This window comes from Tauraco erythrolophus, chromosome 24, assembly GCF_009769465.1.
Source record: "Tauraco erythrolophus isolate bTauEry1 chromosome 24, bTauEry1.pri, whole genome shotgun sequence".
NCBI classification, from domain to species: domain Eukaryota; kingdom Metazoa; phylum Chordata; class Aves; order Musophagiformes; family Musophagidae; genus Tauraco; species Tauraco erythrolophus.
In genome coordinates, this window is record NC_141488.1 from 6,265,867 (window position 1) to 6,278,074 (window position 12,208).

The following is a 12,208-nucleotide window of genomic DNA, read 5'->3' on the forward strand; positions in this document are numbered from 1 at the left end:
AAATCTGATGCAGCACTCTGGCCAAGTAATTTCTCAGAGTTCGTTTTGAGCGACCCTCTGTCACTGACCTGTAACGGCTGCCAGAGCTCCAGCACGGTACGGATCAGTGACGAGATGAGCAGGGACACTTCTGGGCTAAACACTCAAGCAAAGACCTTCCCCCCATGAAATAAGTCGTGAAGTAAGAACTATAGTATCAGAGCTTTATCATCAATTTATCCCAATGCCTTGAAGCAATGACAGAATAATGCAATCCCATAACTTCCAGAGGAAGGTCAGTTTATACTGAAAGTACTTCTGCTGAAGGCTACAGAAGCAAACATGACACATCCACCTACACATGATTTTGCAGGGCGATTTTTGAAAGGTTACTTTATGAAGCTACTGATTTCAGACATCAAAAATAATACAGATTACATCTCAAAACACACGAAACATTTGCTGCCAGCTTGCTGAAAGCAAACCTGCAACACAAGCCTTGAAAGACTTGGCCAAAAGTCAAGGTCAAGGCCAACAGCTAATGTGCAAGAACAAGTAGCTTAACCCCATCTGGCCGCACAACTCCGAGCAAGATGCAGCATTTCCAGGTCTGTGCTTTTGGGAAAGATACCTTGGAACAGGTGGAGGTGGTGGTGGAGCTGCTCCCCTTCCCCGCACAGGGACTCCTCGGCCACGACTTGGCTCTGGTACACCGTTCAGATAGGAGAGCTCCAAGAATTGCTCCTGACAGATATCATCCATCATATCCTAAAGAGGGGAAAGAGTCAGCTCCAAAAAACCGCTAACTAGCCAGTCTGTGCTCCAGGATATCACAGGCTATTGTGCTGGAATAAAAATAACCTGGTAGTCCTAAATTAAAACCTTCTGGTTAGTTTTACTGGGATTTGCAGTAAGCACTACAGCTGGTGCCAGGGAAGAGGGTCTTGCTCATAGGGGTTCTGGAGGCATCTGATGTTCAGCATCTTAAGGATGTCAGCAAGATTTATTTGCAAGCATTGGAGAGTTCAGAGGTGAAGTCAGACAAGACTCTCTCACCTCCAGCACCCTACAGCTCCCATTTAAAGGCAAGTGGCTGGCAACGAGCCCACAGAAGGTACCAACGCACCGCTGCGTCCCCGACACGCTGAGGGAACAGGAGAGGACGCAGCCTGACAAAGTGCAGACTCCCATTTGCAAATCCACGCTGCCTTTTCAAATTTTTAGGAATGCAGTACGTTGCCAGCTCCACACGTTTTCATCTCCTCAGGGGATCTAGCTTCAGGAATTAGTACAGATCACTGGTGACCCCGTGAATTCATCATACCCCACCCCTCCCCTCAACACACAGGCAGGCTGGCCCTCGCACCGAGGATCTGCATGATGCCATGGCAACATCACAAAGCAAGGAGTCTCCTACCAGATGTGTCTTCACAGCACTGCTGGCTTCCATAGTGACTCCTCTGTCAATTTTCACAAGTTTAACACATTGTTTGAAGGCAGAGATAGATAAGACATTTTAAATAGCAAGGCTGCACGCTTGCTTTAGCAAACCGAGGTTTTGTACATCCCAGGGGCTCCTTGAAGATGACCTCTTCTCTTCAAAGATACTTCACATCGCAATCTCTCCTCCTCTGGGTCAGGCTCTCAGAAATCACACAGTACCCATACGCTTTTCCATACTTCCCTACTAACCACCGCTCGCAGGTTCCACTCGCCCCTGGTGTTTCAGGCAGAACATCTCAGCTCTCCAGGCTCAGCTGCAGAGCACGGTGCTGGGGTGTGTTCAGCTCAACCTGCCAGGTCTCCGAATTACAGGCTGAGACAGCCAGAAGCAGGGAGCACTGAATGCTTCTTTCCCATTTTTTTTTTTTCCCCCAATTTAGCGAGCAACACTATCACTTTAACAACATGTGAAAGACTCCTTGAAGTTCTGCAGTCCCTGGAGGCAACACTCCAGCATTGTCCTGTTACACGCTGGCACAAAACCAACACAAAGGTCTTACAAGGTTCATCAGCAAAAGATATTCCTAAACAGATAACAAGTGTCATCTGTAGAGATGCCTGGTTAGCAAAAAGAGGTTCCTTTGTGTCATCTGTGTTTAAAGCAGCAGAATTACTCATTTAACAGATCCATCTCAGAAAGCAGCTACAACATTGAATGCTACTACCGAGATGCCTGGGCAGTCACCCTCCTCATCCTCACACCACCCCTTTAGAGCAAAGCAAACACCTCTGTCCTTAGTTTCTGATCTGACGGATTAAGTTTGCCAGCTGGATTTCTATGCTACAGTTCCAAGTCAGAGAAACCCATCCAAAAAGGTTCTTCCATGTCAGGCATAGCTGAAGTTATTCTCCTGTTAAAACTGACACGGTGGGCTTTATCCACCCATCCCAGTGTCCACAGCTCGTACCGGGAGAGAAATACCTACAGCAAGTGTTCTGTACAATTGCCCTGTAAGTGTATGTCTTTCTAATTATGATTAGGGATTAATAAATGCCTTCGTGCAAGATTAGTGCAGACATCTTAAGCTGCCACACACACACGTAACACTCCAGGCTTCCTCAACCACACCACTCCTGTAGAGCCTCACACTACACAAATCTTACTCAACCTTACAGCCAGGTTCATAACCCATCCACCTCCTTCAAAAAGAAAAGAACATCAGCATACATACTGGAACAAGGAACTTCTTGACCTCCTCCATGGCATGAGCCATCAGAGCATATGCTTCACAAGGGGGTCCAAAAACTTCAATGAAGACATGCAAATCCATATTTAAATGGGCATATTTAGGGTCTCCTCCTTTACGCAGTTCTTCCTCCTGAAACAAAGCAGATTAGAGATTTCTAAAACTAAGAAAGATGCAGAGAAACTGTTTTTCTTTACCTGTTTTCTAAGCCTTAACAGGAAATGTCTGTAAAAGCATTTTGGCCATGCCTGGACACACATCATGGTAACGTACCACGGACATGAGCGTACAGTTTTATAAAAAGCCACATGCAATCTCCACCTTCCATCCTCTCACAGCTGCCTTTTCAGGTGACTGACATTTTTGCTAATGCATTGATGCCAGTCACTTCTTTTTTTTTTTCCCAGAATATTAAGCAGATGCAAGCACTGTTCTTTCTCTTCTACACCACCTTTCTGCCAGAGGTGCTCCAGGGAAGTCTAATGCCTCAAACAAGCCTGCTTTTTAACTCTTTTTAGATACTTGTGTTATTCAGATGGCTTTAAGAAGCTATGGATAAGCTAGAAGTGTAAAAGCTTTTCATGCTGCTAATGTAAAAAGCTGAATTAAGTCACAGCTCTGTTGACTGTTAGTTCAGTTCTAGGAATAAGCAGGAAGAAAAAGAATTCTTTTCCTTTTTTCTGTTCAAAAAACCTCCTGGCACTTTGTGATTCACTAAAGATTACCAGGAACATACTGCATACTGCTCCAACATCGTCAGTGAACCATGAGAATTTAAGGATTTCAGAGGGAACAGCTCGAAAAAAGATTTATATTTTTTTTCCTTGGAGAGGAAACATATTCCTTTAGTGAACTACTTTTTCATGAAGTAGCTGGAATTAATTCTTATTTTACAAATTTTGTACTTCACCTTTCATATAAACTATCTCTGCATCCAAGGGTACAGGATATCAAAAGCTCACTGGTCTCTGAATTATGCTCCTAAACAAAAACAAACATCACACTTGTGCCCCCATCAAGATTGCTCAGAACAATTTAGGCAGGGTGACTTCCTACTGCCTTTGCTTTTGGGTTTTAATAGTTTAACCTTTTATAAAATGCTTTGAGAACCACTACTTCTCACAGCAACATGAAAGGCATTAATACATATGTATGTTTTCAAGGTGATGCCCTTACCTTTGCTTTATCTCGCATTGAACCCTTGCCAAGCACAGATATCTTAGCACCAGTTTCTTCCTGAAGTCTCTTGATGGTGTTGCCTTGAGGTCCCAAAATCTTTCCAACAAAATTGAACTGTAAATGATGGGGGAAAAAAAAAAATTAGCTCCTAAGCTCAGTATCCTTAACAAAAGCTTTTCTTAATGTCATGCAAAAAATTTAGTCACTCCATTTTCTCTTCACCTCACCAAAAAACACAGACCAAAAAATGCACAGGAAAATTTAAGTTCCAGAACATTCTTTTCATGAAAAAATGCTCGACCATAAAATCAAGCTAAATTAACTCACATAAAGTCTTTAATTCTAACATCTACTCTCCAGCAGTTTTCCAGGCAGCAAGTCTTAAATGAGTTCTTAACTGCAAAACGCAAAGCTCTACACATGAAAGTGTCTCTTCTCGTAATAAAAGATCACAGCTATGCATCACCATTTAGCTTATCCCAAGACATTCTAGAAATGTAATTTATTAGAAATAAGATCCTGCAAGCTTGCATAGGAAAAATTCCATAGCGACCGTGGAACACTGGCGTAACTCCTGATGACACTTTGACAGCTACTATCTCTCAGAGTCAGCCATAAAATCCACAGGAAATCAGCAAATCACCGAGATTCAGGAAGCTATTTTCTGGCCCTCACCTTGGGGTACTGTTTGACAGGTATCAGAACTCGTTCTTTCAGTTTCATATTCTTGTGGGAAAATAAATCCAGGTAGTTCTCTTCCTCATCCTTCTTTGTTGTTTCACCCTTCTGAATTTTTTCAATTTCTAAACAAGATAAAAATAGGGGTGCTTATATTCCTCAAACAAGCATGACTTTAGAGCTGGAATTACGACAGGACATACCACTCTCATTCTCTGTGAACGTATGAGCACTTACAACTGTATTAATGGAATCTGGACAGACAGGCCACCAGCCCAGCTTGCCTCTTCCTCCCTTCACATCTAGGGATTCCAGGAGGCCAAAACCAGGACAACGAACAAAAATAAGAACCAACAGCGGAGAATGTCCTACAAATAACTTCAACAGATAAGAGTAAGAAACTGTACATAGTTTTGCAAATCATTTCTGCTGTGCTTTCCTCTATCAGCCCCCAAACTCGTGCTTCCACCCCACACGCAGCACCCACGGGTTGACTCCTCCACCTCCAATGAAACCAGCCCCAACTACACTAACTGTTTTTATCACTCCAGCTGATGCACTATTTTAAATCTGTAATCGAAGCAGTGGTGTCAACACATATCGACACTATGAATTTCAGTTGAGTTAAAAACATTCCTAATAAATAGAGGCCCAAACGAGCGACACGCTGGAGCTCAGTCTGGCTTACGAAACTCTTACAAGCTTCATTTCATTATTTAATGCACCTTTATGCCATGAACGATCCACAACTGGGTGTTTAAGTCGTAAGCCTCAGGCATACGGCCACAAAAGTGAGTGTCAGAAGTTCCTAACTTGACTCAGGCAATGCCACTACAAGTTTTTGCCTCATTCAAAATAAGATTCTGATTTTTACTTGTATAACGTGAATTTGAAAGTCTTGGAAAAACACCGAGGTGGCCTGACTGAACTGAAGGCATGCTGTGGCATGGGGGATCTGGAACAAAGTCCAAATTACCTTCTGGAAGTAGGTCATTAAGGCAGGCCAGGTAGGAACTAGTACATAAACACAGTCTCAAACCTGGCCAGAAACAAAACTTTTGCTGAGAGATGGCAGGAGACAGTCACCTCATAGAAGATGACCCAAATGGAGAAGACTGAAGATCATCCCCAAGGCAGACATTTCTAGCAGAGGTTCTTACAGTCATTACTGCACTTTCCCTGGTACAAGACAAACACCCAACACTTTTCAAGAGAACGTAGTCCACAGCTGACTGGCTTTTTTTTTTTCAGAGATGTCCAGTCATGTACAATTTTTATTTAATGGCCAACAATTAGATGACGAGTTCCTCCAAATGTGGAGCCAATCCACTACTATCAATCCCAAATTATCCATAAAGTTATGCATTCTTTAGTCCAACCAAAGAAAAAACTGTCACACCACGCATAGCCATCCCAAACTATTATTTACAGATGCTTATCAAGGGAGGAGCATGACCCTTTCTTAAAAGTTAAATTGTGCCATTTCATCAGCAAACCCAAGAACTATAAATATCTCTTCTGAGTCGAAAGCTCTCTAAACACAACTTCTCACATCTCGGGGGAAAGAGACACTGTCACAAAATTATACAGATAACTGGATTGAAGCTGCAAGAAAAAAATGAAACCGAAGACTGCTTAGTCATTACCAGAATTTAAAGAGGGCAGCTGCAATATCTTGTGTTTCCTGAGATTTCTGTCTATGTCAGAAACTACGTGCTTTAGCCTGAACGTTCACGTTTGCAGTCTTGGAAGATTGGTGTATTATCCACGTAGCAATATTCTGATATCATCCAAACAGAAATAGGAACAACAGGTTACTGTCATCCTCCTGCCTGGACAGGCAACCACAGCCCCATGGGCTGAGAAGCCTGACTGGCATCTTTCCAACGGTGCAGACCACAAGGGAGTCAAGCAACTAGATGTGCCACCAAAAAAAATGAACCTTAATAAAACAGGATCAAATGACCAATATTTTATCTTTTCAGTTACGGACACAGTAATGTAAACTGGTTTCTAGTTTAGAGATCTAAATATAGAGCTTGGAGATTGTGTTGCATAATTATGAAAAAAAAAGCCTAAATTTTGTATTTCTACTTGCAACAGCACCTTGGCTCCCTTACAAAAGTGTTACCATGACTCCTTAGTTTAAAAAAATTACCGGATGTAATTTCTTCAAAAGAGATAGCTCAATTTTTGCTTTAAAAATAAATTATTTTCTGAAGACACTATACAAAAGTAAAAAAATCCGCAGAGTTTGAGTACTGTCAAATTTATAAAATGTGCAACCAGAGCTGGCTGCCTTGGTTAGTTTTATGTAGCTTTTTAATTTTAATGATAAGAATAGCTCAGAGAATCAAGATTTTGAAAGTAAAGACAGCACTGGTGGCCTTACCCCTGGTCAGGTGTCGCTTTAGACCCTATAATGCAATGCAATAACTTCTCAAATATTTTGCTTCTCCAAAACCAGCAAGTGAGGTTCTGCAAACGCATTCTGCATATTAATGAGAAGCGTTTTCTACGCACACATCAAGAATAAAAGCACCCTAGAACTTTCTTGATGTAAATTAGACTACCCAGAGGCATCTTCTACCTTGTCAAAACACAAGGCCATCAGACAGAAGCCTCTGCAAACCAGTGAATCACAGTTCACGTCAACCACACAGCAAAATCCATCCTGTCTCCTGCAACGGCAGCGACATCTGGGAATCGGTCTGGGAGGGCGACAAATAATTCACTATTTGCTTAAAAAAAACAACAAAAAAAACAGAAACAAAACCATCAGATCTACCATCACCAAACCTTCAAACAAAACATGAGAAGAAAAATCCCTGCCCCAGCAGAACAACTCTGAGCTCTGCAGCTTGTGCAATTCGGGTCAGCGTGGGTGACCTCGCAGTCCCCTTCACACCTCCAGAACAAACTCCAAGGCTGGAAATAGGCGTGAAGGAGGACTAAAACCATGCCACTGGTGACGTGTCCTACTGCTCCGGATTCCAGCCCTATCTGGATGCATTCTGGCTGTGTGACACGAGAAGGAACTAATGGGTGGCAGCAGTTTGTCGGACCACTTACTGATAGGAAGGAGAAGCGTACGTATACCTGGAGGGATTAAGCATGCCTCATTTCAGTGCTGATTTTTTAAAGCCGTGTCAGAGGTGCAGCAGAAGGTTACCTTCTTGCCACGGGGAATGGCAGCAGTCTGGCGGCATGCGTGGCAGTGGTTTCCAGGACTTCGTGTGGGGCAGTGATTGCATTGTCTCAGAAGAAATCCTAAGGGGTAGGTAAAGGGGGTTGGTAACACCGCTGCTTCACAAGGAGGAGGCTAAGCAGCCACAGTGCTACTCCTGAGCTAAGCCCAAGCTCCTCCTTGACAAAAAAAACCATATTAAACACTGTCCTGCAGCATGCTTGTGCTCTGTAAGCAGAGACACATTCTGTTTACTTGTAATACGGAGAGTATTATCTTAGCAGTATGGTAATCCTGACCTCGTGCCCAAAACTCCAAAACCAAACCAAAAACCCCAAAAGGCTTTGGGGATGGGAGGCTCTGGAAGACAGCAGAGCTCCCTCTTGCCTACACTGCTCCCCAGCTGGTTTGGTTTTGCAGGAGAGGAAGCAGGGACCTGTTCCTGGACAGACTCTGCCAACAGTGCAAGCTGCAGAATTTGGCAAGCCTAACCCCAGCGTTTCCCTCCCACTTTCTGCTGAAACACTCCCCACCACCACCCTCCAGCCTGTTTGCTGGGATTCATATGAGGACAGCTCTGCTTTGGAGCTTTGCTGGGAAGGAAGGGGACTGCCACTAGCACAGGGAGAAGGGGTATGGGGAAGAAAAACACTGTTCAAGCATGAAGCAGGGAGGAGAAAGCCTGGAGGTGAGCGATGAGAAATGGCACAGGTAGTAGAGGCTCCTGGGAGAGAGTGGGGAGGAGGCAGAGTCACAGCAGTGACGGGCAGGGTGGCATCAGCATCTAATCACGCTGGCACGGCTTGGCAACACATACATTTGAAAACGCAACAGTGAAACGGCGTTAGCGTAGCACAGTCTGCGACATCTGGGCACAGGTTCAAGGTGCCAGTTACAGCTCCTCTGGGGGCAGGACATACACTTGGAAATGCAGAAATATAGATCATCTTCTCCACTTCAGGACAGCCTTAACTCCACGGGAAGCAAGCTTCAGGACACTGTACTGCTCTGGGTTACATAGTTTCTCATCATCCCCACGACCTCAGCCCATCCCTAATCCCACTGTCTGGTTCTTTGGCAAATCACTCCGGCAAGGCCACTGTCCATCCATCCGACTCTCCCATACAGCCCATTTTGCTTCCTTGGAATACACACAGACTAAAGGAGCCTGGCACAAGAACCAGCACAGTCAGCAGGGCGTTCTGTCGAGGAGTTCTCCAACACTGCAAGCTGCTCCTTACTTCCCAATGCCTTGCTCTAATCCCAGTTACTTGACGCTCCCTCCCTTCAAGGTCCTGCTCTGAATCCACCCCTCACCACCCATCTCCATCCCTCCTCCCTGCTCCACACTTCTGTGCTGCATTTCACATAAGGACCAACCAGATGCCAGCTATAAAGAGCCCTGCTAGTGGAGTGACACCGCTCACATATCTGTAGCACAGGAAGCTCCGAGATGACCAGCCCTTCACGTGCAGTTTCGCCATGAAATAAAAATAGCTAAGATTACCACAAGAATCTGAAAAAACCCTACGCCTCGCTGACACATGGGTGGACGTCTCCTGTCCTCTGAAAGCATGCCAGCCTTTCAAAACATCACCATCTCCTCCTGCTCTCCCTGCAGCAGATGAAGGGCATAAATCAAAGGGAGGAAAAGAGGTTTTCTTGTTCCTGTGGAAGAGGAAGGTCATACAGACTCCAAATCACAGGAGCGAAGACACACGGATCATATTCCAAGGTGCAAGAAATCCCAATTTTCAGTTTCTGCTCAAGGTGCTGTGTAACAAAGCCTCAAACTCTAGCCACTTTACTGCCTTTTCATCACCCAGTAAATTGTTGGAGAACCAGTATGACATCACTGTGCTGCCCTTCCTCTTGCTTCAAAAAAATGCTAATTTTCCCTGGAAAATTCTACACAGCTTTAGAACCATACAAGTGTTTTAGACTACTTTAACATACTGATTTTAAATCATGAAGTCTTAGTTTCTATACAGAACTCCTGCAGGGTTCCCTCCCAGAGGCAGGCAGGACAAGCAAATTCCATTCCTGAAAAAAGGCTGGAACAGGAATACTGCTGACATTCAATAATCAGTCGTTTCTTTGTCTGGAAGTAATTTCGCTTAAGTTGCACTGGCCATATGTTTTACAATCTTTGGCCCAAACCTAAATTCCACAGTAAACTTTACAGCAGCTTCTCCAACGTGACATCCCCAAAGGGTGCCACAGCTGTAGTGAAATTCTGAGCAACCCAGATCAGTTTGAGGTCATCCGTACAAAGATTCAGTCACGTAAAACCACGTGTTTATTCCAGATTTTCTCACGAAATTCTCCAGATTTTCTCACGAGCTCCTTGATCGAATCGTCCTGAATTCCGACTGCTAGTGAACGCTCCCACAGGACAGCAATTTTCAACGTATCCAAAGCAAGCAGGAAGCACCTGGAGCTCTTCCAATGATCAATGTTAAGTCTCAAAAAGCTGCAGCCTACTAGCAGCAATTTTTAAATTAATGAGAAAAACCTCATAAATCCTTGTTACGCCACTCAGTGAAGGAAGCTTTACTAAGTGGCCTGAGAACGCTGCTCTTCCTGCAGGAATAGGCAAACTCCAGAGGCATCACTACAGAGCTGTTGAGCATCAGCTGGCTAAGGGGTTTTATTAATGAAAAACATTGCATTGATGGCAAATCGGATTATAAAACTAATTTATTTAGATCAAGATGTCTGCGAGTGATGCCAAGTTACCCGTGACCATGTACCTCAGTTATTTGCACAATGGGAGACAGCAATTCCCAAGAATTACTTCCCACATTAAAGAAGATAATAAAATCTCTAGCACTGCACCAACTATGGCGATACTACACGTTTTAAAGACCTTACAAGAAACAAAAAATCGTTTAAAAGCAGAATGATAAGCACCACAGAGCTCAGCACCCAGATTAAATCCGAGTCTATCCTCGTGCTGGTCACCTCCCCGCTCACAAAGCCGTGAGTGGCACCAAATATTTTAACTTGCTCCGATTTTTAAGCTGACTACAGTGTCTGGAGGCAGCTGGATCTGCTTGATAGCGGCACCGAAGGCGGGTGCAGCAGCTGCACTGTGGAGAGATGGAGAAATCAGAGCTGCCAGCGACTGGGCAGCGGTGGTGGGGAAGGAGAGGGCTCGCCTGGGCACAGAACAAAGACTGCCATTGCCGGGCCCTGCTCGGGTTCACCAGAAGCACGAAACCAGCTCTAATACGGATCCCCAGGAGTGGGAAACCAAAGAGATCACAACCCACGCCTCAAAGGGACTCCAACGACGCCACATGGAAAACCCCATTTTTTTCTGCTCTCTTGGGTCCCCTCCGTCCCCAGGGGTGAGAAGGGCCAATATGACCGAACACCGTTTTTAAAAATAAAACGTTCTGGGTCTGCGTTTCATCCAGGCGCTGGATTAAGCACAGGGCTAAACAGAGATTAAATAAAAGAAATATCTAATCTTCAAAACCCCCGGGGCGCATCTCGCCCCGGGCAGAACGGGTCGGTGTAACGGCCGCGCCCCGCCGCTTCACCTGGGGCGGCCGGGAGCTGCTTCAACCCCCGGCGGCCCCGGGGGGACCCTCCCTCTCTCCCTTCGCCGCAGCAGGCGTTTACCAGGAGCTGCCTCCGCCCCTGCCCGCCCCACCGAGGTCCCTGCCCGGGGGTCCCGCCCGGCCCCGGTACCTGCGGTGAGGAGCTGCATGGCGTGCGTGAAGGACGGGTCCAGGCTGTCCTTCTCGGCCATCAGCTCGGGCAGGTACTTGTTCTCGGGCTCCATCTTGACAGCGGCCCCGGGCAGCAGCGGCGTAGGGGCGGCGGAGGAGCCCTGAGAGCCCGAGGCGGCGGCCGTGGCGCTGGGCGGCAGGAGCGGCGGCGGCTGCGCCCCGGCGGCGGCCCCGCGCCCCCCCCACCACCGCGGGGCGGCCGCCGCGGCGGGGGCGCCCCTTGCCGGGCACCGCCGGGGCCCGGCCCGCGGCCCAGGCGGGCGGAGGGGTCGTCGCGGCGCTGCATGGCGGCGGGCGGGCGGGCGCGGAGCGGGGCGGGGCGGAGCGGAGCGGGCCGAGCGGCTCTGCCACACCGTCCGCCGCGGCGCCAGGGCCGGAAGTGAGGGACCGGAAGGACCGCCCCTTGTCCGCCCCCCTCCCCTCCCGCCCCCGCCTCGCTCCGTACGACCCCGCCCCCCACCGGGCGCGCAGGCGCGCGCCGCCAACGGCGCGCTCCGGCGGAGTCCCGCTGCTCGGACGCATGCGCAGTGCCGGACCCGTGACAGCGAAAGGGACACGTGTGAGGGAGGGGCCACCGCCCTCCCGGTCTCGACTGCGCACGCGCAAGTGCACCTGTGTGAAATTAGTCACAGGCTGGTGAATTAATCCCCAGCGGACTCACGGCGCCTGCGTAGAAGCAGGGCTCATGCGTGTCGCGCATGCGCAGAGGCGACCTGCAGCCGGACTAAAGCGGCGTCGCGCATACGCGTTCAGCT

General features: G+C 47.1%; 1 protein-coding gene across 3 annotated transcripts in view; it reads right to left on the minus strand.

The window, feature by feature from the left end:
* Nucleotides 1-11,566, minus strand: part of KHDRBS1 (KH RNA binding domain containing, signal transduction associated 1) — a 24,869-nt gene extending 13,303 nt beyond the window's left edge. For all 3 annotated transcript variants that reach the window (XR_015222836.1, XR_015222835.1, XM_086625921.1), the window contains exons 1-5: nucleotides 11,413-11,566; nucleotides 4,524-4,651; nucleotides 3,846-3,962; nucleotides 2,655-2,801; nucleotides 611-747 (exon numbers count right to left, since the gene is read on the minus strand). Coding sequence is in view for 1 of the 3 variants with exons in the window: in XM_086625921.1 (XP_086482047.1) it covers nucleotides 611-747; nucleotides 2,655-2,801; nucleotides 3,846-3,962; nucleotides 4,524-4,651; nucleotides 11,413-11,506 (623 nt within the window). In the remaining 2 variants the exon portion in view is untranslated. The remainder of the gene's footprint in view (nucleotides 1-610; nucleotides 748-2,654; nucleotides 2,802-3,845; nucleotides 3,963-4,523; nucleotides 4,652-11,412) is intronic.
* Between the last annotated feature and the right edge of the window lie 642 nt (nucleotides 11,567-12,208).